This window comes from Hemiscyllium ocellatum, chromosome 15 (genome assembly GCF_020745735.1).
Source record: "Hemiscyllium ocellatum isolate sHemOce1 chromosome 15, sHemOce1.pat.X.cur, whole genome shotgun sequence".
In the NCBI taxonomy this organism is placed as follows: Eukaryota; Metazoa; Chordata; class Chondrichthyes; order Orectolobiformes; family Hemiscylliidae; genus Hemiscyllium; species Hemiscyllium ocellatum.
In genome coordinates, this window is record NC_083415.1 from 64,232,519 (window position 1) to 64,255,476 (window position 22,958).

Here is a 22,958-nt window from a genome sequence, read left to right on the forward strand (position 1 = left end):
TTCTGCTGTGGGTCTTCAACCAACTGAATGGGCTCATTCCTAACCCACTGTTTTGTTCATAGGTCTCTGGGCAGCAGTGACACTTGATGCCCATTGATCATCCTTGAGGTGAATGGTCCGCTAGACCATCCCAGAGGGCGTTAGGAGTCAAGACCATCGCTGTGGGTCTGGAGTCACATGGAGGCCAGACCAGGTAAGGACAACAGTTTCCCTCCCGAAAGGACATTAGTGAATCATATGGGTTTTTGCAAAAAAATCAGTGGTAGTGAGATTAACGAAACTGCCTTTTAGAATCCATGACTTAGTAACTGAAGTCAGACATCACCAGCTCCCCTGATGGTAACAATGTCACCAGGTCATTATCCTCTGGCTTATTAGTGCAGTGACATGACCATTACACCCCCATCGCCCCTGGTTTAAAAGCAGAATATCTGATTATTATTACAAAGCTGCTTGTGCAGCTTTCTAAAACAGACTTTCCAACATTGCAATAGTGATTACACCTTCAAATGGTAACATTTCATAAACCTCCATGAATCTGAGATTCCCCAAATCTCAAATGCATGTGTATTACATCACAGTAGGTCCTGTTAAGGTGCTGAAAATGTATTGCTGGAAAAGCGCAACAGGTCAGGCAGCATCCAAGGAACTGGAGAGTCGACGTTTCGGGCATGAGCCCTTCTTCAGGAATCACTGAAATCCTTGTACAGGGAGGAAGAGAGCTTCTTCAAGGAAGACATTCTTGTAAGAGGATTCGCAGTAGGTTAAAATCTTCTAGGAGAAAGTGAGGACTGCTGATGCTGGAGATCAGAGCTGAAAATGTGTTGCTGGAAAAGCGCAGCAGGCCAGGCAGCATCCAAGGAGCAGGAGAATTGACGTTTCGGGCATGAGCCCTTCTACAAGAATGAGCCCTGATCAGGTGACCTACATTAGCTAAATCTTCATTTTAAAATTCTCATCTAATTTGCTTCATGACCTGACCTGTCCCTATCTCTGTAATCTCCTTCAGTCCTATAACCCTTAGAAATACTTAGATTCTTCTTATTCTGGGCCCTTGTGTTTTCTCAACTGCAGTCATAGGATGGCTCAGTGGTTAGCACTACTGCCTCACAGTGCCAGAAACCCAGGTTCAATTCCCGCCTCAAGTGACTGACTGTGTGGAGTTTGCACATTCTCCCCGTGTCTGCGTGGGTTTCCTTCCACAATCCAAAACAAAATGTGCAGGTTAGGTGAATTGGCCACGCTAAATTGCCCATAATGTTAGGTGAAGGGGTAAATGTAGGGGAATGGGTGTGAGTGGATTCTGGGTCGGTGTGGACTTGTTGGGCCAAAAGGAACTGTTTCCACACTGTAAGTAAGTAATCTAATCTAATCTACACATTTCTATAGATCGCTGCCTTTAATTCCACACCATTCTTCGATATTAATGATACCCTTTTTGTTTTATTAAGAAACAGATTGAGATATTGATTTCAAAGAAATGCAAAACACTTTGAAAAATCACCACAACAGCATTAATCATTATTTTGGTTTTCACCTACCGGATCTCCCTTTGTTCCTTGGAATCCAATGTGTCCTTTGGGACCTTTATCTCCCTGTAAACAACACCAAACATTTCATTAACAAAACCGAAGACAGGACTCCAACTGCAACACACACACGCACACACACACACACACACACACACACACACATGCACTCACACACACATGCATGCGTGTGCACACACACATACAGACACACACACACTCTCCCACATACACACATTCTCTCACACACAGACACACACGCATGCACACATGCACAGACACACGTGAGCGACATATGCACATGCACACACAAACATGCACACAGACACACACTCATACTGACACACACACACGCACACACAACAGACACACACACATACGCATGCACACACATAGACACACACATGCATATACACAGGCATACACACACATAGGCATGCACACGCACACATACACGCACACACAACAGACACACACACATACGCACGCACTCAGACACACGCGCATATACACAAACACACACACATACAGGCATGCACACACAGACACAGACACACACACATGCACAGACACGCACGCGCACACACACACACACACACACACACATTCACACAGACATGCATACACCTCTGTGGACCTTGTTCCTGATATTGGAACCTGTAAGTTCCTGTTATAAAGAGTTTACATATCACAAACCCTAACCCAGCCATTTTGGGGGTAAAATTGCCTCTTTCATTGCAAATATATAAGAAACATACAGAGCAGGCTACCATTCTGAAGAAGAACCATACCAGACCCAACATGTTAACCTCTGCTTCTCTCTGCACTGATGCTAACAGACCTGCTGAGTTTCTGCAGAAATTTCGGTTTTTATTTCAGAAATGTTCAGCAATTGAAATACTTCTGCACAGAGGGTGGGCAATATTCTATTATATAATGAAATATTCGAATAAAATACTTCTCCATCTAAAATTGAAACTGAAAATGCTTTGATTAGACAGCTGATGCCCTGCAGAGGAAAGGAGAAGCTGCTATTGAGAATAAATATCTTTAACTCATTCATAGGATGTGGATACTGCTGGTTAGAAACATTTATTGACAATATGTAACTGCCCCTGAGCAGGTACTATCGAGCTGCTTTCTGTCTGATTCACTCACGGGAGAAAGAAAAGAACAACAAAGAAAACTTATAGCCCAGGAACAGGCCCTTCGGCCCTCCAAGCCTGAGCTGATCCAAATCCACTGTCTAAACCTATCGCCCAATTCTTAAACATCTGTATCCCTCTGCTCCCCACCTACTCATGCATCTGTCCAGACGCACCTTAAATGAATCTACCGTGCCTGCCTCTACCACCTCTGCTGGCAACGTGTTCCAGACACCCAGCACCCTCTGTGTAAAGTATTTGCCGTGTGTATCCCCCGTAAACATTTCACCTCTCACCTTGAAAGCGTGACCTCTCGTTCTTGAATCCCTCACTCTAGGAAAAAGCTTAGCTATATCCACCCTGTCTAAACAATTCATGATTTTATACACCTCAACTAGGTCCCCCCTCATTCTCCATTTTTCTAATGAAAACAATCCTAACCTACTCAACCCCTCTTCATACCTGGCACCTTCTGTACCAGGCAACATCCTCGTAAACCTTCTCTGCACCCTCTCCAAAGTATCGCACGATTTCTCCTGTCATCCACGGTTAACAAATCTTGCCTTTCTATCCCTTGTTTTCAAAGGGACATGTCTATCCTGCACTATCTTCAACCTATTTTTGAAGGCTTCCCAATTATCAAATGTGGACTTCCCTTCAAATAGCTGTTTACAATCCACATTTCCCAAGATAGGCATCGTTGGCTGGGCCAGTATTTCCTTTCTCATCCTGTTCCTCTTCAGACAGTGGGTGTGAGCTGACTTCTTGAACTGCTGCAGTCCATGCGCTTTAGATAGATCCACAATACTATTAGGGAGGGAATTCCAGGGTTTTGACCCAGTGACACTGGAGGAATGGAGCTACGTTTGTCGATCAGGATGGTGGGTGGCTTGGAGGGGAACTTGCAGGGGGTGGTGTTCCCATGTATCTGCTGCCCTTGACCTGTATCATCATTTCCCCTTGGGAGTGAAACCAAACAGGTCAGCTAACATCCATATAAAATCAGTGAATAGAAAGTAGCAGAATTGATAGATTTCTCCTTTTCTAGAGGTGGGATTCATGGATTCCAGTTAAGCACTAAGTTAGGTGGCAATTGGTAATTTTGGGGACCTTGGTAATGGCCTATTTCATGGTCAGACTAAGGATATCATTTGTTGCCAACGTTGAACCAGTTAGGTAAGATCTACATTCTTTGAATGATCTCCCTTAGACAATGCATCCATGCCAAGGAAACCAAATATCATAAGGGCACATTCAGTTGAACTGAAAACAACAAATACTGGAGATCACAGAGGGTCAGACAGCAGCCATGAGGGTAGACCAAGCTAATGTTTCGAGTCTAGATGACTCACGCCTCCAGCTCTGATGAAAACCATCTAGACTCGAAACGTGACCTTGTTCTCTCTCCGTGGATGCTATCTGACCTGCTGTGAGCTCTGGTATTTGTTGTTTTCAGGACAGATTCCAGGATCAGCAGTAATTTATTCCTCCATGGAGCACATTAAGTTCCTTGTTGTGAGTTGCTCCCTGTGTACAGGAGCTGATCTGGAGGGTGTATGTAGCAGGGCATTTAATGAAAGATACGGGGCTCTGAAATACCATTCGGTCCCAATGAGGTTTCTCTGAAAAACCAAACAAGTCACTGAAAACCTCTACCCTCTTGTCATTTACCTTCCCCTGCCCTTCACCCTGCCACAGATCACCCCTTTGTTCTTCCTCCCTGTCCACTTCCACTTTGTCAAAACCTATTTGATTTTTATCTTTCCTCAGTTCTGGCAAAGGGTCATTGACCTGAAACATTAACACTGTCTCTCTGTGCGGGTGCTGTCTGAACAGCTGATTGCTTCTGGCATGTCCTGTTTTGATTATTAGGCTGCGACCCTCAAGTTTACTCCCCTGGTTAGAAAGACCATGACTAATTGGATGTGGCTTCAATCCCACTTTCCTGCCTGTCCTCTCTAACCCTTGACTCCCTTGTCAATTAAAAATCTATCTCCCCTGGCCTTGCACATATTCAGTGACCTGGTGTCCACAGTTCTCTGTGGGACAGAATTCCAAACACTGATAAATCTCTAAGGGAAGAAATACCTCTTAACTCTCTCTGAAATGGGGACCGTTGATTTTTAAACCGTGCTTCTTAGCTCTGCACACAGCCAGGAGAGGACACATCCTCTCAGAATGCACCCTCTGATATCCTTGAGGCATCAGGGAACGGAACATAAACATTGGAAAATTTTCCCGTAGTTTTACAAGGCATTGGCAAAGATCACATCTGGAGTACTGTGTGCAGTGGTGGTCTCCTTATTTGAAAAAAAAAGATGCAATTATCTTAAAGGAAGTCCTTTGTAAAGTATGAAAAATAAAATGCTTTCACTCAGCAAGTAGTTCAGGTATAGGATGTACTGCCTGAAAATATGGTGGAGGCAGGTTCAATTGAGGCATTTAAGAGGGTATTGGATGATTATTTGGGTAGAAATAATTTGCAAAGGTATGGGGAAGAAGCAGGAGATTGGAACTTTGGAATGGAGCTTGTTTGAAGTGCTGGTGCTGACACAATGGGCTGAATGGCCTCTTTCTACATCATGATAATTGTATGAATCATTCCTGGCATGACAGACTAGCCTACAAAGAGATCAGGCCTACATTCACTGCTTAGGATGGCGACTGTGAGGATGTTTCCTCTTGAGAGTGAGACAAGAAATAAGTATTTAAAAATAAAAGGTCTCCCTTTTGGAGGGAATGAGGGTGATTTCTATACTCCAAGGGTTGTTGGCTTTCTACATCAGAAAGCAGTGGAGGCTAGGTTCTTGCATTGGCCAAAGCTGCGTTGGACAGATCTGTGAGAAACCAGGGAGTAACTGGCTGTGGGGGAGGACATGAAGGTGGGTTTCAGACCACAACTCAATCAGCCATGACCTCATCAAATGGTAGAACAGGCTCAGGGGCTGAATGGCCTCCTCATGCTCTTAGATTGTACATGCAACATGATCTCACTTCATTCTTCTAAACAGCAATAAATGTCAGCTCCATTTCCTCACCATGTCCCCTGGCAACAAATGCCTCATTCTGAGCATCAGCCAAGTGAGCATTCTCCGAACAACTAACCACGTATATCCTTCCGTAAGCAATGAGACAAATCTGTACACGATACTCCAGACATGCCCTCACCAATGTTATAGTGCTATTATAGAGTCATACCATTTGGTCCTACCAGTCCACACTGAACATAATCCCAAACTAAACCAGCCCAACACCCCCTGCTCCTGGTCCATATCCCTCCAAACCTTTCCTGTCCATGTACTTATCCGAATGTCTTTTAAACATTGTAATTGTATCCACATCCACCACTTACTCAGGGAGTTCATTCCACACACGAACCACCCTGTGTGTAAAAGATTTGCCCCTCATGTCCTTTTTAAATCTCTCTCTTCTCATCTTAAAATCTGCATCTCTAGGGAAAAGACAACTCTCCATACCCATCATTATTTTATAAACCTCTATAAGGTACCTAACAACCTCCTACCCTCCTGTGAAAAATGTCTCAGCCTTTCTTTATAACTCACACCTATTGCAAGAAGAGTTCCTCATGTTCATACTTGATCCCCTTGTCAGAAAGGTCAACTCTCCACCTACCTTCTTAATCACTTGCTGCACCTGAATGCTAGATAATTGATGAACAAGGATTCACAGTTCCCTCTGCATTGTAGCATACTGCAGTCTCTATCCACTTATGTAACATTCTATTTGTCTATTCTTCCTAATAAGTCAAGAATCTTACATCATTTCACTGTATTTTGCAATTTGTTTTGCTCACTCACTTTACTTGTGTATTTCCCTCCTTGCACTCTCTTCGTATCTTCCATACACCATACTCTCCTACGTATTTTTGTAAGATCAGCAACGTTGCTTACCAACCAGTTGGCCCCTCCTTCCAAGTAATTACCATAGTTTGTAAATAGCTGAGGCCCCAACATTGGTCCCTGCTGCACTCCATCCGTTACCTGTAAATGGTTCACTTCTCCCATCAGTCTATTTCCTGTTGGTTAGCCAATCCTATATCCAGACTAATATATCACCCCTAACACTGTGAGCTCCTATCTTGAGCAATAACCTTTTATGTGTAAATACAAAGACACATAAACTATTGGTTCTTCTTTATCAATTTCCCCTTCCTCGAAGAAACTGTGATAAATTAGTCAAACATCATTTCCCTTTCACAAAACCATGTTGACTCTGCCTGATAGTGTTATTAATTTCTAAATGTCCTGCTACAATTGCCTTTGTAATGGATTCTAGCATTTTCCAGCAACAGCTGTTGAGCCAACTGGCCTACTCCCTCCTGTTTTCTGTCTTCGTCCTGTCTTAAATGGTGGTTAGGGTTAGGTTTAAGATTATATTTGCATTAATGCTTTATTTGCACTTCTGACTCAGAAAGAAGAAACCAGAAGTTGAGAAAAGAACAAATTACAGTCAGATACATTAGGGACATTTAAGTGACTTTTGGATAGGCATATGGATGATCGTAAAATGAAGAGTATGTGAGTTAATTTGAGCTTAGAGTAGGATGAAAGATTGGCACAACATCGAGGGCCGAAGGGCCTGTACAGTTCTATGTTCTATGTTCTACATAACAACTGAATCTTCTGGAACTTCGGGAGTTTTGGAAGATTACCACCAACAAATCCAGTCTCAACACCAGCATTTCTTCAGATGCAGGAGTGAAGCCTAGGCACGCTTGTCTGTCTTTCGTCCCATTAGTTTTCCCAGTAATTTTTCTCCAGTGATCCTGATTGTTGTAAATTCCTCCTTCATTTTTGGTACTTGATTTTCTATTATCTTTGGGTTGCTGCTCTAAGGCAGTTCCAATGCAATCACAACACTGACATCTACCTGATGATGTGGAAAATTGCCCAGGGACTCTGTACATAAACAACAGGACAAATCCAACCTGGCTGACTACTGCCCCATCAGTCTACTCTCGATCATCAGTAAGGTGATGGAAGTGTCATCAACAGTGCTATCAAGCAGCACCTGCTCAGTGACTCAGCTTCGGCTCCACCAGGGCCATTCAGTTCCTGACCTCAGTACAGCCTTGGTTCAAACATGGACAAAGGAGCTGAATTCCAGAGGGGAGGAGAGAGGGACAGCCCTTGACATCAAGGCTACATTCGACCAAGTGTGGCATCATAGTCATCCTCAGCTTTCCTTCAATTTGAGGATGCTGTCTACTCAGGTTTCTGCCTGAGGGCTTCATTCAATTGAACAGCCTGGTTCTAACCCGGTTGGACATCCCATGAGGTACTGAGGTCCAAAGGGTAAGAATTGCTATCTGTTCCTTCCTTCATTACCTCTTCTCTGCCTCATCATTAATGCTGAAAGGATTATTCAGCTTGATGGACAGGTTGTTGCTAGGATAACTCAGTGATTAATGTCAGTGCTCTGGCATTTCAATGAAAATTGCAAAGTGCCTTTGCATCTTTTTCTTTGTCATCTTCTTACCCTGAAACATCGGCCATTCGAGGGTTAAGGAACCAGGATCCGCTGAGGATTTATATCTCTCTGGATCCAGTCTCAGGCCGAAATCTATGTTGTGGCAGCAAGGAGCTTGAGCAAAACTGGAATCAATGGGTAAACTCTACTCTGACTGGAGTCATGCCTGACTCATAGGAAGCTGGTTGTGGTTGTTGGAGGTCAGTCATCTCAGCTCCAGGACATCTCTCAGGAGTTCCTCAGGGGAGTGTCTTGGGCCCAACCATTTTTAGTTGCTTCATCAATGACCTTCCCTTCATCATAAGGTCAGAAGTGGGGACGTTTGCTTATGATTGCACCATATTCAGCATCATTTGTGATTCCTCAGATACTGAAGGATTCCAAATGTAGCACGTTCTGGACAATATCCAGGTTTGAGGTGATGAGTGGCAAGTAACACTTGCATCATACAAATGTCAGAAAATGACCATCTTCAGCAAGAAAGAATCTAGCATCTTCCTTTGATGTTCAATGGCATGACCATTACTAAATCCCTCACTGTCGATATCCTGCAGCTACCACTGACTACACACTGAGTTGGACTAACATATAAATACGGAGAAAGTGAGGACTGCAGATGCTGGAGATCAGAGCTGAAAATGTGTTGCTGGAAAAGCGCAGCAGGTTAGGCAGCATCCAAGGAGCAGGAGAATCGACGTTTCGGGCACGAGCCCTTCTTCAAGAATGAGGAAAGTGTGTCAAGCAGGCTAAGATAAAAGGTAGGGAGGAGGGACTTGGGGGAGGGGAGTTGGAAATGCGATAGGTGGAAGGAGGTTAAGGTGAGGGTGATAGACCGGAGTGGGGTGGGGGCGGAGAGATCAGGAAGATTGCAGGTTAGGAGGGCGGTGCTGAGTTCGAGGGTTAGGACTGAGACAAGGTGCGGGGAGGGGAAATGAGGAAACTGGAGAAATCTTGAGTTCATCCCTTGTGGTTGGAGGGTTCCCAGGTGGAAGATGAGGCGCTCTTCCTCCCGCCGTCGTGTTGCTATGGTCTGGCGATGGAGGAGTCCAAAGACCTGCATGTCCTCGGTGGAGTGGGAGGGGGAGTTGAAGTGTTGAGCCACAGGGTGGTTGGGTTGGTTGGTCCGGCTGTCCCAGAGGTGTTCTCTGAAATGTTCCGCAAGTAGGTGGCCTGTCTCCCCAATATAGAGGAGGCCACATCGGGTGCAGTGGATGCAGTAAATGATGTGTGTGGAGGTGCAGGTGAATTTGTGGCGGATATGGAAGGATCCCTTGGGGCCTTGGACGGAAGTAAGGGGGGAGGTGTGGGTGCAAGTTGACGAGGGAGTCACGGAGGGAGTGGTCTTTTTGGAACACTGATAGGAGAGGGGAGGGAAATATATCCCTGGTGGTGGGGTCCATTTGGAGGTGGCAGAAATGATGACAGATGATGCGATGTATATGGAGGTTGGTGGGGTGGTAGGTGAGGACCAGTGGGGTTCTGACCTGGTGGCAATTGGAGGGGTGGGGCTCAAGGGCGGAGGAGCGTGAAGTGGAGGAGATGCGTTGGAGAACATTGTCGATCACATCTGGGTAGAAATAGCGGTCTTTGAAGAAGGAGGCCATCTGGGTTGTTCGGTATTGGAACTGGTCCTCCTGGGAGCAGATGTGGCGGAGATGAAAGAGAAGTTATTCAGAGTGAGGACCAGTTCAGTCAGTCGAAGGAGGGAGTCAGTGGAAGGATACTGGTTGGTACAGCGGGAAAGGAAGAAGCGGAGGGCTTTGAGTCCTTCGTGATGGGGGATGGAGGTGTACAGGGACTGGATGTCCATGGTGAAGATAAGGCGTTGGTGACCGGGGAAGTGAAAATCATGGAGGAGGTGGAGGGCGTGGGTGGTGTCCCGAACGTAGGTGGGGAGTTCTTGGACTAAGGGGGACAGGACCATGTCGAGGTATGCGGAGATGAGTTCGGTGGGGCAGGAGCAGGCTGAGACAATGGGTCGGCCAGGGCAGTCAGGTTTGTGGATTTTGGGCAGGAGGTAGAAACGGGCGGTGTGGGGTTGTGGGACTATGAGGTTGGAGGCGGTGGATGGGAGATCCCCTGAGGTGATGAGGTTATGGATGGTCTGGGAGATGATGGTTTGGTGGTGGGAGGTGGGGTCATGGTCACGGGGGTAGTAGGAGGAGGTGTCCGCGAGCTGACGTTTAGCCTCAGCGGTGTAAAGGTCGGTGCGCCAAACTGCCACTGCGCCTCCCTTGTCTGCCGGTTTGATGGTGAGGTTGGGGTTGGAGCAGAGGGAGTGGAGGGCTGTACGTTCCGAGGGTGAAAGGTTGGAGTGAGTGAGAGGGGTGAGAGGTTGAGGCGGTTAATGTCACGGCGGCAGTTGGCTATGATGAGATCAAGAGCGGGTAAGAGGTCAGCATCGGGTATCCAGGTGGATGGGGTGTGTTGGAGGTGGGAGAAGGGGTCGTCAGAGGGTGGGCGAGAATCCTGGTTGAAGAAGTAGGCGTGGAGGCGAAGGTGGCGGAAGAATTGTTCAATGTCTCGCCGTATATAAATACAATGGCTACGAGAGCAGGTCAGAGACTGGGAGATCTGTGATGAGTAAATTGGTCTGACTAACCAAAGCCTGTCCACAAGACACAAGTCAGGAGTGCAATGGAACACTTGTCTGGGAGGGTTCATCTCCAATAACACTCAAGGAGCTTGACTTAATCGAGGAAAAAGCAGATCAGTTGATTAGTACTATAGAAATTCACCAATGTTTCTATGACAGCACCCTTCAAACCCACAACCACTACCATCTAGAATGACAAGGGCAGCAGATGCATGGGAACACTACCCCCTCCAAGTTCTGCACCAGGCCACTCACCACCCTGACTTGGAAATATATTGCCGTTCCTTCACTGTCATTGGGTCAAAATGCAGGAATTCCTTCTCTAAGGGTATTGTGGGTCTACCTACAGCACATGGACTGCAGCAGTTCAAGAAAGCAGCTCACCCCCCCCACCTTCTCAAGAGCCGCTACAGCCCGCTTCTACCATCTCCACTGGTAACGTGTCCCAGGCACCACCACCCTCTGTATAAAGAACATTCCACGCATATCTCCCTTAAACGTTTCCCCTCTCACCTTGAACTCGTGACTCTGAGTAATCGAGTCCCCCACCCTGGGAAATAGCTTCTTGCTATTCCCCCTGTTTATACATCTCATGATTTTGTAGACCTCAATCAGGTCCCTCCTCAACCACCGTTTTTCAAATGAAAATGATCCTAATCTACTCAACCTCTCTTCACACCAGGCAACATCCCGGTGAACCTCCTCTGCACCCTCTCCAAAGCATCCACATCCTTTTGGTAATGTGGCAAGCAGAACCATAAGCTCAAGGTAAGTCAGGAAATCCAGATCATTGTTTGGAAAGAATTGGATTTATAGCAGTGATCTAATACTTACAACTTTGCCAGGGGGACCAGGAGGACCGACTGGTCCACGGAATCCTGTGGGACCCTGCAGAAAGACAGGACAATCAGTGACAAGAAAGGAAAGGACCATTTCTCAATGAGGTGGAGTCCAACAGTGAGGAGAGAGCTGAGGCCATGGTACTGGCTGCTGATGTAGGTCTGCATTGGGTGACCACCACCTCCATCATTTGGAAGCTCTTAGTCTGTTTCCTACTTACCACTACCCCCCCCCCATGACGTACATACAATCCAAGCTGCTTGCTACACCATCACCCTGACGTACCTTCAGCCACCTTGGAGGACCAAGTATTTCCAACACCCCCTCCTCCCCATATAAACATCTTGCCTCCATCTCCTCCTTTAAGGCATGCTCCTCTGTCTTGTTTCAAGTGTCAATCCCACTTCAGTCATGTTCCTGGGCAGCACCTTCGGACATTTTATTACAAAGTTGACGGGGGGTGGTCAGTTGGAGGTTTCTGAGGCAGCAATGGAGCTACGAAGCTGTGAATTATAATCGCTGCATTTTGCCTCTAACAGGACCTTGCTGTCACAGCCCCTTCATCCCCGCCCCCCCATTCCCCCACCCTCCCACCCACCAGTTCTCACAGGAAGGTCATGACAATTTCCAAGCCCCAAAATGGGATCCACATTGGGACAAAGTTCGGGAAGCACCGATTAACTAATTAAAGATGCTATATGAATGTAGATGCGTGCATGAATGGTGGAGTGCTGAGCAAGTTGACAATTTTCTGACCATGAAGTGTCAGTCTAGGGAAATGTTCCAGTCCAGTTTTTCACTTACCCTGTCACCGGGAGGCCCAGGTTTCCCAAGAAGGCCTCTCAATCCTCGAGGACCCTGTGGAGTGAAGAGAACAGATCCTGATATAAAACCATCTTCCTCCCAATCCAGAAATGTTCACACATTTTAGTAACCTCATAATACTGCGACACACCCTGATCATTTTTAACAATTTGTGTCAATAATTTCTCTCTGGTAAGAATTATATTTTCTCACATCTTGTCCTATTTTCAATTGTTCCAAACGGGTGATGGTGACTCAGGGGTAGAGTCCTATCTCTGAATTCAACCTGAAGGGGTTGTATTCCAGCGACTGGAGACCAGGCCCTGTTTCTGAGCTAAATCCACCCAAGGTCCAGCTGCCAAGACACAGTGACCTTTGACTTAGGGGTTGTTTTTCTGACAACACAGAAAACACAGATAGAGGTTTCACTGAGGGCTTGATTGGCTTCCTGCTGCTCCTATTCCCAACAATTCCTCGGTCGATGTAAAATATCTTGCAGTCACTATTTCAAAACAAAGCAAAGAATTTCTCCCTGGTATCCTGGTTAATATTTATATTTCAACTAAAATCACTGAAGCAGATTATTGCTTTTATTGTCATGTTGCTGGCTGTGTGCAAATTGGCTGCCAATACAAAACTGACTGCACAAGAACTTAATTGGCTGTAAAGCTCTTTGGAGTGTCCTGGGTACATAAAAGGTGCTACAGAAATGCAAGTTCTTTCTTCCTTTTGAAAAATGAGAAACTGATTGCTTTTCATGAGTCAGAACATGGTAAGGAAACACCAACAACAGCAGGAACAAGGAGGTTGAACCAGATGAGGACAAAGCTCAAGAAAACAGACTAGCCCAGGAAATAATTCAGCTAGCCTCAACAATAATTAACATTGGACATTTAGCCATAATCAATTCTATCCCTTTTCCCCTTAATAATCTGTACAATGGTGATAAAGATTGATTATATATTTTTGTCATTTGGAAATTCAATTTTAAAGTAGTCATAAATGCTTTTAAATCTGTGAAGATACATTTTTTTATTGAGATCAGAAAGTCAGTTTTGAACAGTGAATTCAAACAGCATTTCCAAGAAAACATGTAGCTAAACCTGGGGAGTTAACTGATGGAATGCATACAAAGGTGAACCTTTATGTAGAAATAGAAAGTCAGGTCAAGGGTTATCAGTTTCAAAAGAAGGCTGAAACAAAAACAGAAATTGTTGGAGAAACTCAGCAGGTCTGGCAGCATCAGTGGGGAGAAGCCAGAGTTTAATGTCTCAAGTCTGGCAAATCAACAGAACTGACAGCAACTCAGAAAAAGTGACACTGATGCTGAAGATGGGTGTGGGGGAGAGAGGTGAGCACCTGGAGCCCAGAGAGAGAGAGAGAGAGAGAGAGAAAGGAATAGAGAGAGAAAGAGACGGAGAGATGTGAAATGGATAGATAAATAGGGGGATTGCAATTTCTGTTTTTGTTTTAGATCTCCAGCAGCTGCAATCCATTGTTTTATTTCAGCAGAAGGTTTGTTCAGTATGTGGCTTTAAACAGGCTTTCAGACGTGGTAAACAGTTTTAACAATGTTTTAGCAGCTTAAATAAGGAGGTGGACAAAGTAAATTGAAGTAGCTGGTGTTTGTGTAACTCAGGATGATATGTATAGCATATATAAAAAATTTGGCAAAAGGAAATGCTTGTAACTAGCCAATTAAACAAGAAATTAGAATTAAAATTAGAGTGATACTTTACTGGGATTGAGCATCTGTAAAGGATGTTGCTGAGAAAAAAAGTTTAAATTTTTCTTTTTGCTCTTTATCTTAAGATCTTTCTAACTTTTTTTTAGTCAAAAATAGAAATTGCTGGAAAAGATCAGCAGGTCTGGCAGCATCTGTGACAGCATCTATGCGGCCAATTATTTGAATGGTAAAAAATTGCAGCGTGCTGCTGTGCAGGGGGACCTGGGTGTCCTTGTGCATGAATCACAGAAGGTTAGTTTGCAGGTGCAACAGGTAAGTTTGAAGGCAAATAGAATTTTGTCCTTCATTGCTAAAGGGATTGAGTTTAAAAGCAGGGAGGTAATGTTACAGCTGTAGAGGGTAGTGGTGAGGCCACACCTGGAGTACTGTGTGCAAGTTTGTTCTCCTTATTTGAGAAAGGATGTACTGGACTGGAGCAGGTGCAGAGGAGGCTCACTGGGTTGATTCCAGAGTTGAAGGGGTTGGCTTATGAGGAGAGGCTGAGTCGACTGGGATTATATTCATTGGAATTCAGAAGAATGGGAGGGGGATTTTATAGAAACATATAAAATTATGAAGGGAATCGATAAGCCAGAAGTAGAGAGAATGTTTCCACTGGAAACTAGCACAAGAGGACGTAGCCTCAAGATGAGAGGGAGCAGGTTTAGGACTGAATTGAGAAGGAACTCCTTCACCCAGAGGGTTGTAAATCGATGGAATTGCCTGCCCAGGGAAGTCATTGAGGCTTCCTCAATAAATGCTTTTAAAGCTAAGATAGCTAATTTTTGAACAGTAAAGAAATTATGGGTTAGGGTGAGAGTGCGGGTAAGTGGAGCTGAGGCCATGAAAAGATTAGCCCTAATCTTATTGAATGGTGGAGCAGGCTGGAAGGGCCAGGCAGCCTACTCCTGCTCCTCATTCTTATGTTGTTATGTTAACTCTGATTTCTCTCCACAGATGCTGCAGACCTGCTGAGCTCTTCCAGCAACTTCTACTTTTGACTCTGATTTACAGCATCCACAGTTCTTTTGGTTTTTACTTTCTCATTTTTTATATATTTGGCTTTTTTGCACAATAACCTTGTGTCCTTTAGTTTAAAGAACATTGGCAGCCTCGTGTGAATATGTTCAGTGAATGACTGTCATATTAGATTAGACTTACAGTGTGGAAACAGGCCCTTTGGCCCAACAAGCCCACACCGACCCGCCGAAGCGCAACCCACCCATACCCCTACATTTACCCCTTACCTAACACTACGGGCAATTTAGCTTGACCAATTCACTTGACCCGCACATCTTTGGACTGCGGGAGGAAACCGGAGCACCCGGAGGAAACCCACGCAGACACGGGGAGAACGTGCAAACTCCACACAGTCAGTCGCCTGAGTCGGGAATTGAACCCGGGTCTACAGGCGCTGTGAGGCAGCAGTGCTAACCACTGTGCCACCGTGCCGCCCACTACAAAAGTAAACTCAAGTCAAGATCAAGTCAGGTTTCACCCTGTGGTCTGATTTGTCCAGGGATTATAACAACCCCCTGGATTGTTGATGGGATATTTTTTCCATGCTTCCTAAGAACAACGAAGAGAGAAGATAATTCTTCACGTCCAAGACGTTGTTGTTAGATTTCCCATTATTCTGCTTATGTCAGCAGTTCATTGGTCTATATTGGCTCCTGGTCTGACATCATTTAGATTTTAATATTTTATCCTGCTGCGAACATACTCTCCATAACCCTGAAACCCAATCCATTCCTACAACCCTCTGTAATACCAACACTCCTCCAATCCTGACCTCATGCCCAACCATTAATTTTCTGCCAGTTGCCATTGGTGTCCATGCCTTTGGCTGTTCATGTTCTATGCTCTGAAATTTGCTTCCCCACTTCACCCAAGCAACACTGACATTTCTGCTTCCTCCTTTCTTTTCTGCTTCAAATCACTTCTTCAAATCCATGCCTTTGTTCAGTCAGTTGGTCAGAGTCCTACTATCTCCATTCAGAGCCCAATTTTGACTGATAATGCTCCAGTGAAAATGCCCTGGGATATGTTTACTCCTTAATGGCTCTATATAAATGCAGGTTATTGTTACAGGCAGTGGCTCAGATTGAGGATACAGGTGAGGTCAGTGGAAATATCCTCCACTCCCCCGTGCACACGCACGGACTAACCTCAATAAGGAACTGGCTATGGGCTGGTTTCTCTGGGCTCCTGGGGTGGGGTGGGGGGCGCGGGGTTAGGCTGCAGGGCTCTGGGTGGGGTGGGGCAGTGGGGGGTGGGAGTGAGCCCCTGAAAAGATGAAAGGAAGGCAATGCTGATGACATCATTTCCTCCACCTTCCAACCATTGGGCTTCAGGGCTTAAGGTAAAGGCCAGGAATTCTCAAACCCAACCTGTACCAATCAAACAGAGCAGCGGATGGAGGCCAGAGGGGAGATGGAAGTTTGCTTCATATTTCCGGCCGTTCCATAGATTTCCTGAGCTGTGGGTTTTCCCTGGGTTGTGAACAGTACAACAACCACCTCTCACCTGCATATTCCCCCTTCCCCGCCAGCTCCTACCTGTAATCCGATTGGTCCAGGGATACCTGACACACCAGGAGGTCCAGGATCCCCCTGTAATTCCAAATAATCAATCGTTAGCATGTGCAACACCGCAAGGAGCAAGCACTAAACATGAGAAATAGGGCATGCCAGTCAAAATGCCAGTAATTTACCTGGGCACCTCTTTTGCCTGGTTCTCCACGCTCTCCCTTGTGCCCTGTGTGTCCCTGGAGAAAATAGATACAAACAGTAGTCAGGGTTAAAGCACCATCAGCACCTGACGTACTCCTGCCTGTTTTCTTGTGGTCATTACTCCTGAGCCGTGTACCCAGGAATAGCCATTCTCACTGCCATGCCATCCCATAGCTGCCCAGCCCCTTACCACGCATCCAACCAGAAAGCAGGAACCATAGCTACAGCTTGATTCTAAACAGTCGCTGAGGCCACTCTTAAATTCCCAATGGCAGTGATTAGTGACTACCTCTGTTTCTTAGTTCCATGCTCCACCCCTTGTTATCCCTTTTCTTCCCAGAATTGTCAATTGATTGAAATGAGGACACCCACTTAAACTGGAATATATTCTTCCTCAGCACCTCAAACTACAGTGATGTTTCAGCTCCTTATTCATCCCCATGTACAGAGTTTCCAATCCACAAGCAAGACCCTCTAACACTGCCCAGGTTTGCTCGAGTCTTCCCTGTGAGTGTTGTCCTTAAATCAAGTCTCTTTATGTCATTTATACTAACCCTGTCCCATAATATGATCTGGGCCTGGCTGATAGTGGAACTGGCCATATTAACCTCAAAGGATTATGGAGGTAGTGCAGGAAAATGGCATTCAGATAGAAGATCAAGGATAGTCTGTGTGAGTAGCTTAGAGGGGCCTCCTTTTGGTCCTATTTCCTGCGTTCCTATAACATAGCGGCAAAAGTGTCAGCAGGAAGAATGAGCCACCCATATATTGAACCTCCTCTAGTATTCAGTGAGATCATGGTGGATTGTCAAACTCAAATCATTTTCCCCTCCTACCACCATACCCTCCACTGCCTTAGTGTCTGAAAACCTATCGATCCCAGTCTTGAATATAATGAATAACTGTGTATGCAATCCCTGCTGAGGTCGAGAAATCTGAAGGGTCACAACCCTCTGAAACTACTTCTCCCCTCAGCCCCCTGTGAGTGATCTCGTGTCCTGACATTATACCCTTATGCTAGAATCTCCAGCTAGGATAAACAAACTCTCAGAATTTATCCTGTCTAGATCTTCAAGGCTTTTAGATGTTTGCATGAAACCACTTTGAGGGGCGGCACGGTGGCACAGTGGTTAGCACTGCTGCCTCACAGCGCCAGGGACCTGGGTTCAATTCCCACCTCAGGCGACTGACTGTGTGGAGTTTGCACGTTCTCCCTGTATCTGCGTGGGTTTCCTCCGGGTGCTCCGGTTTCCTCCCACAGTCCAAAGATGTGCGGGTCAGGTGAATTGGCTATGCTAAATTGCCCGTAGTGTTAGGTAAGGGGTATATGTAGGGGTATGGGTGGGTTGCGCTTCGGCGGGTCGGTGTGGACTTGTTGGGCCGCAGGGCCTGTTTCCACACTGTAAGTAATCTAATCTAATCACTCCAAAGGGAATGGACCCATTCTACTCCATGTTCTGGAGAGTGTTGCTTTTATATTCTATTACCTGGTGCAGCTGTTGCTGGCATTTGTTTCCCATCCTTAATTGCCGAGCGTCTTGCTAGCGTTATTTCAGAGGGCAGTTAAGATACCACTCATTGATGTGGGTCTGGAGTCACATGGAGGTCAGACTGGTTAAGGATAGCAGATTTCCTTTCCCATAGAACATTGCTGAACCAGTTGGCTTTTATAATGGTGGTTGTCTTTCCCTAGGACAGGGGATTTCTAAACTAGGAGGCACATGTTTAAGATTAGAGGAGATAGATTTGAAAAAGACATATAGGCAAATGTTTTACACAGAGGGTGGTTCATGTGTGGAATGAAGTTCCTGAGGAAGTGGTGGATGTGGATACAATTACAACGTTAAAAAGGCATTTGGCTAGGTCCATGAATAGGAGAGATATGGGCCAGGAGCAGCCAGGTGGGACTAGTTTAGTTTGGGATTATGTTCGGCATGGACTGGTTGGACCAAAGGGTTTCTGTGATGTACAACTCTATGACTCTATGATAGTTGTCATGGGTACGGTGAATAAAATTAGCCTTACATTCCGAATTTAGTAATACAACTCAAGTTCCACCAGCTCCTGTGATTAAAAGTCCATGATATTACCACTATCTGATCTATACCTATCTGCATTACATTTGTTCCCTCCATCAGTTCATCCTCCAGCTAGTTCCATCAGCATTTTCACTGGGGAGGGAGAACAAGGAAGAATCTGCAGGATTCTAGGATCCTAGGTTTTCACTATATCATTGCGGTCACCTTCAATGTGGTGAATTAACAGCAGAGCTATCCCTCTCCTTCTGGAATTGTTAGAAAGTCTGTTTCCCGTAAGGTCTCTCTCCCTATTCTTAAACAATGCTACAGCAAGTTTTATTGGATAGTTCTCAGGTGGTACAGTCAGTGTAACCCAGTAGTGATCTGGATCGATTGTGAACAGCCTGATCGTACCTTGAAGCCAGGCATTCCTGGAGGACCAGCAGGACCAGGAGGGCAGACAGCCGGGCACTAGAGAGAAATGAGCAAAAAGAGGATGTTATCGATCAATATCAGATATCATCAATATCAATTATTAATCAGTATCATTGATCAACCAATACCAGCCACCAAGCAGTATCAATCAATATCAGTTCTCGTCAATATCAGTAATTAATCAGTATCAGAGATTGATCAGTATTCATTATCATTTTATATTTGCAATTCAGTGATATTAATCTTCTATACATATCATTAATCAATTAATCAAGATCAATTATCAATATCATTATGAATGATCAATTCATATCCTTTGCCAATAAATATCAGTAATCAATAGTCTATACATTCTTACTGTCTAATGAAAAGTGGCTCAGTGGTTAGCACTGCTGTCTCACTATGCCAGGGACCCTGGTTCAATTCCAGCCTTGAATGACTGTTTGTGTGGAGTTTGCATGTTCTCCCTGTGTCTGTGTGGGTTTCCTCCCACAGTCCAAAGATGTGCAAAGGGTGGATTGGCCATGTTAAACATTGCCCAGTAGTATGCAGGTTAGGTGGGTTAACTATGGTTAAAAATCCCATGCAGTGTTACTGGGTTTGGATGCTCTTCAAAAGATTGGTGCAGACTTGATGGACTGAACGGCCTCTTTTCACACTGTCAGGATTCTAAATGATGACTTTTGAAAATGAGGGGTGCACATTTTGCCTCTGGAGTCAGACAGGAAGATCCTCTCATTATTCTTCTGGTTTTAGGTTTCTGATAGGAAATGAACTTGGACAATCTCAATCCATGTGACTTGGAGGTGCCGGTGTTGGACTGGGGTGGACAACGTAAAAAAGCACACAACACCAGGTTACAGTCCAACAGGTTTAGTTGGAAGTGCAGGCTTTCATCAGGTAACTCATGGGACAGGATCATAGAGCAAAGAATTTACAGTAAAACATCAAAGTGTCATACAGCTGATATGGTGTATTGAAGAAACCTGTGTCCTATGATCCTGTCCCATGTACTACACGATGAAGGAGCAGTGCTCTGAAAGCTGGTACTTCCAAATAAACCTGTTGGACTATAAGCTGGTGTTGTATGATTTTTAGCTCAATACATTTGGATCATAATGTGGAATAAAGGTCTTTTAGCTTCATCTATGTCCTTCTCAACACTAGTCAGAGAGTGTGTGTGTAATCTTCGAGGAGAAAGTGAGGACTGCAGATGCTGGAGATCAGAGCTGAAAATGTGTTGCTGGAAAAGCACAGCAGATCAGGCAGCATCCAAAGAGCAGAAGAATCGACGATTCGGGCATGAGTTTTCCAGCAACACATTTTCAGTTTGTGTGTAATACCAATTCCTTTCTCTTTTGTTTCGGTCCTTACCATTGTCTGTTCCAAAGGGCATGGCCATTGTTTCACCGATGTACAATGTCCTCTCTAGCTCATTTTGTAATCTCCAAACCAACTCCGCTGCTTCCATTGGTATAAACTTGACTACTTTGCAATGAGTTTCTGAATCCAAGACATTAATGTAGATTAAATAGAACAAACCTTGGGTACCAAATGCAGTATCTCACCTCAATCGGAAACACTCCCTATAGGATTCAATCCTCCCTTTCACCCAGCTTTTTTAAACATTCCTAGGATTTAGCCCAAAATCCCCCACAGCTTTAAAACTAATCATAACCTCTAGTATGGAACTTTAGTAAAGGCCTTTTGGGAGTTGATGGATACGTTGATGATTGGAAAGGTGTTGAGGTGCGGAGGGTAAGGGAGAGCATGGTCTCTTTCAAAGAGCTAATGGAAGAATGGTAGAGTGAAAGGCCTCCGTCTCTGTTGTTAGACTAACCCACATACCACTTTCCCAGTTACATTGAGGATGCTGATTACAGCGTGCATGCTGACTGGGTTATCACACAGACAATTAGGTTTATCTAAATAATCAATTCTGCTGACAAAGGAGCAGCGTTCAGAAAGCTTGTGATTTCAAATAAACCTGTTGGACTATAACCTGGTGTTGTGTGACTTCTAACCGTGTCCAAGACCAGCACCTCCACATTTTATCAAGAACTGAAATAACAATCATGATTTTCAGGTCATCGACTATTCATCAGAAACATAAATTCTGTTTCTCTCTCCACAGATGATGCCAGACCTGCTGAGTTTCTGTTCTCTCCAGAACTCTGCTTATTTTTACAGTTTGCTAGCATGTACAGGGTTTTGTTTTGATATCCATGTTAGAATACGGACACCCCATTCGCCTAATTCACCGATATTTTCTCAACGCCCATTAACGCCCCCCCAAATGTTTGCTAATCCCTCACAAATCTCCTCCTGTTATATTTAGTGGTTGTCTTGGTGCAGTGCTAGAGTCCCTACCTCTGATTATAGGAGCCCTGAGTTCAAGTCCCGCTGGCTCCATTTCTATAGAATAACATTCTGAACCGTTGAGGAGAAAATAAGTATAGTGAAGTTGGGCGGGTGCTGGGTGGCTCATTTGGCTGGACAGCTGATTTGCACTATTGAGTGAAACCAACTCTTTCCCTGAAAGTGGCAAAACAAGTGGATAAGGTGGTCATGAAGGTGTATGGCATGCTCATCTTTATCAGTCAGGACATAGGGTATAAACATTGGCAAGGCAAGTTGCAGCTGTATAGAACTTTAGTCAGGCCACATTGTTTGGAATACTTCATACGGTTCTAGTTGCCACACTCCCAGAAGGCTATGGAGACTTCAGAGAGGGCACAGAAACAGTTTACCAGAATGCTTCCTGTTTGGAGTGTATTAGCCATGAGGAGAGGTTGGTTAAACTTAAGCTTGTTTTCACTTGAATGTTGAGAGATGAGGAGTGGCCTGATAGCAGTGCAGTATATAACATTGTATAGAATAGACAGTCAGAGTCTTTGTCCCAGGATAGAAATGTCAATTACTCGGGGACAGAGATTTAAAGTAAAGGGGTGGGAGTGGGGGTTGGGTGGGTGGGTGGAGTTTGAAAGAAGATGCAAGAGGCAGGTTTTTTTACACAGAGGGTGTTAAGTGCCTGGAATGCTCTGCCAGAGAAGTGGTGGAGTGGATACAATAGCAATGTTTGACAGATACAGGAATAGACAGGGAATAGCTGAAGACAGGGAATGGCCTGTAGCTGATGGAGAAGCATTCTTTCCAACAGCAAGGTATCTTGTTGTGTTGCATGTGTGTTTCACAGACATGTGTCAACTTGTCTGGCAGGACTTCCTCACTGTGTACACTGTGTCTACTGAACCTAGTCTGGGTGGGTACCACCTTTACAGCCTGAAGATGGTGGGTTCAAGTTTCACTCCAGAGAGTTGAGCAGCTGTTCCCAGCTGAATGTTAGATAGCAGGACTGGGCAGGAGCTGCTCTGTGTCCAAGGCACCTACCTCCTCAGGCAGACATTAGTGATCATGAAGCACCAGGGATTTCAATTTCTAACCCCAAGCAATGCCAGTAAAACACACTTTATAATATACCTCAGGGGCAGGTGGGACTTGAATCCAGACCTTCTGGCCCAGAGATAGAGACACTACCATTGCACTACAAACATCCTACTGGACAATTAAATTGTTGCTTAGGCGTGGACCTTGCTGTGTGCAAATTGATTACCACATTTCCAATAAAAGTGGCTGCTCTTTC

The 22,958-nt window shown here is 45.0% G+C and overlaps 1 protein-coding gene across 2 annotated transcripts in view; it reads right to left on the bottom strand.

Annotated features, from left to right (window-relative positions):
• The window catches only part of col9a3 (collagen, type IX, alpha 3), a 278,496-nt gene that overhangs the window by 70,917 nt on the left and 184,621 nt on the right, over nt 1–22,958 (bottom strand). For both annotated transcript variants that reach the window (XM_060836555.1, XM_060836554.1), the window contains 6 exons: nt 19,295–19,351; nt 16,844–16,897; nt 16,689–16,742; nt 12,405–12,458; nt 11,595–11,648; nt 1,542–1,595 (listed from right to left, as the gene is read on the bottom strand). In XM_060836555.1, coding sequence (XP_060692538.1) covers nt 1,542–1,595; nt 11,595–11,648; nt 12,405–12,458; nt 16,689–16,742; nt 16,844–16,897; nt 19,295–19,351 — 327 coding nt within the window. The remainder of the gene's footprint in view (nt 1–1,541; nt 1,596–11,594; nt 11,649–12,404; nt 12,459–16,688; nt 16,743–16,843; nt 16,898–19,294; nt 19,352–22,958) is intronic.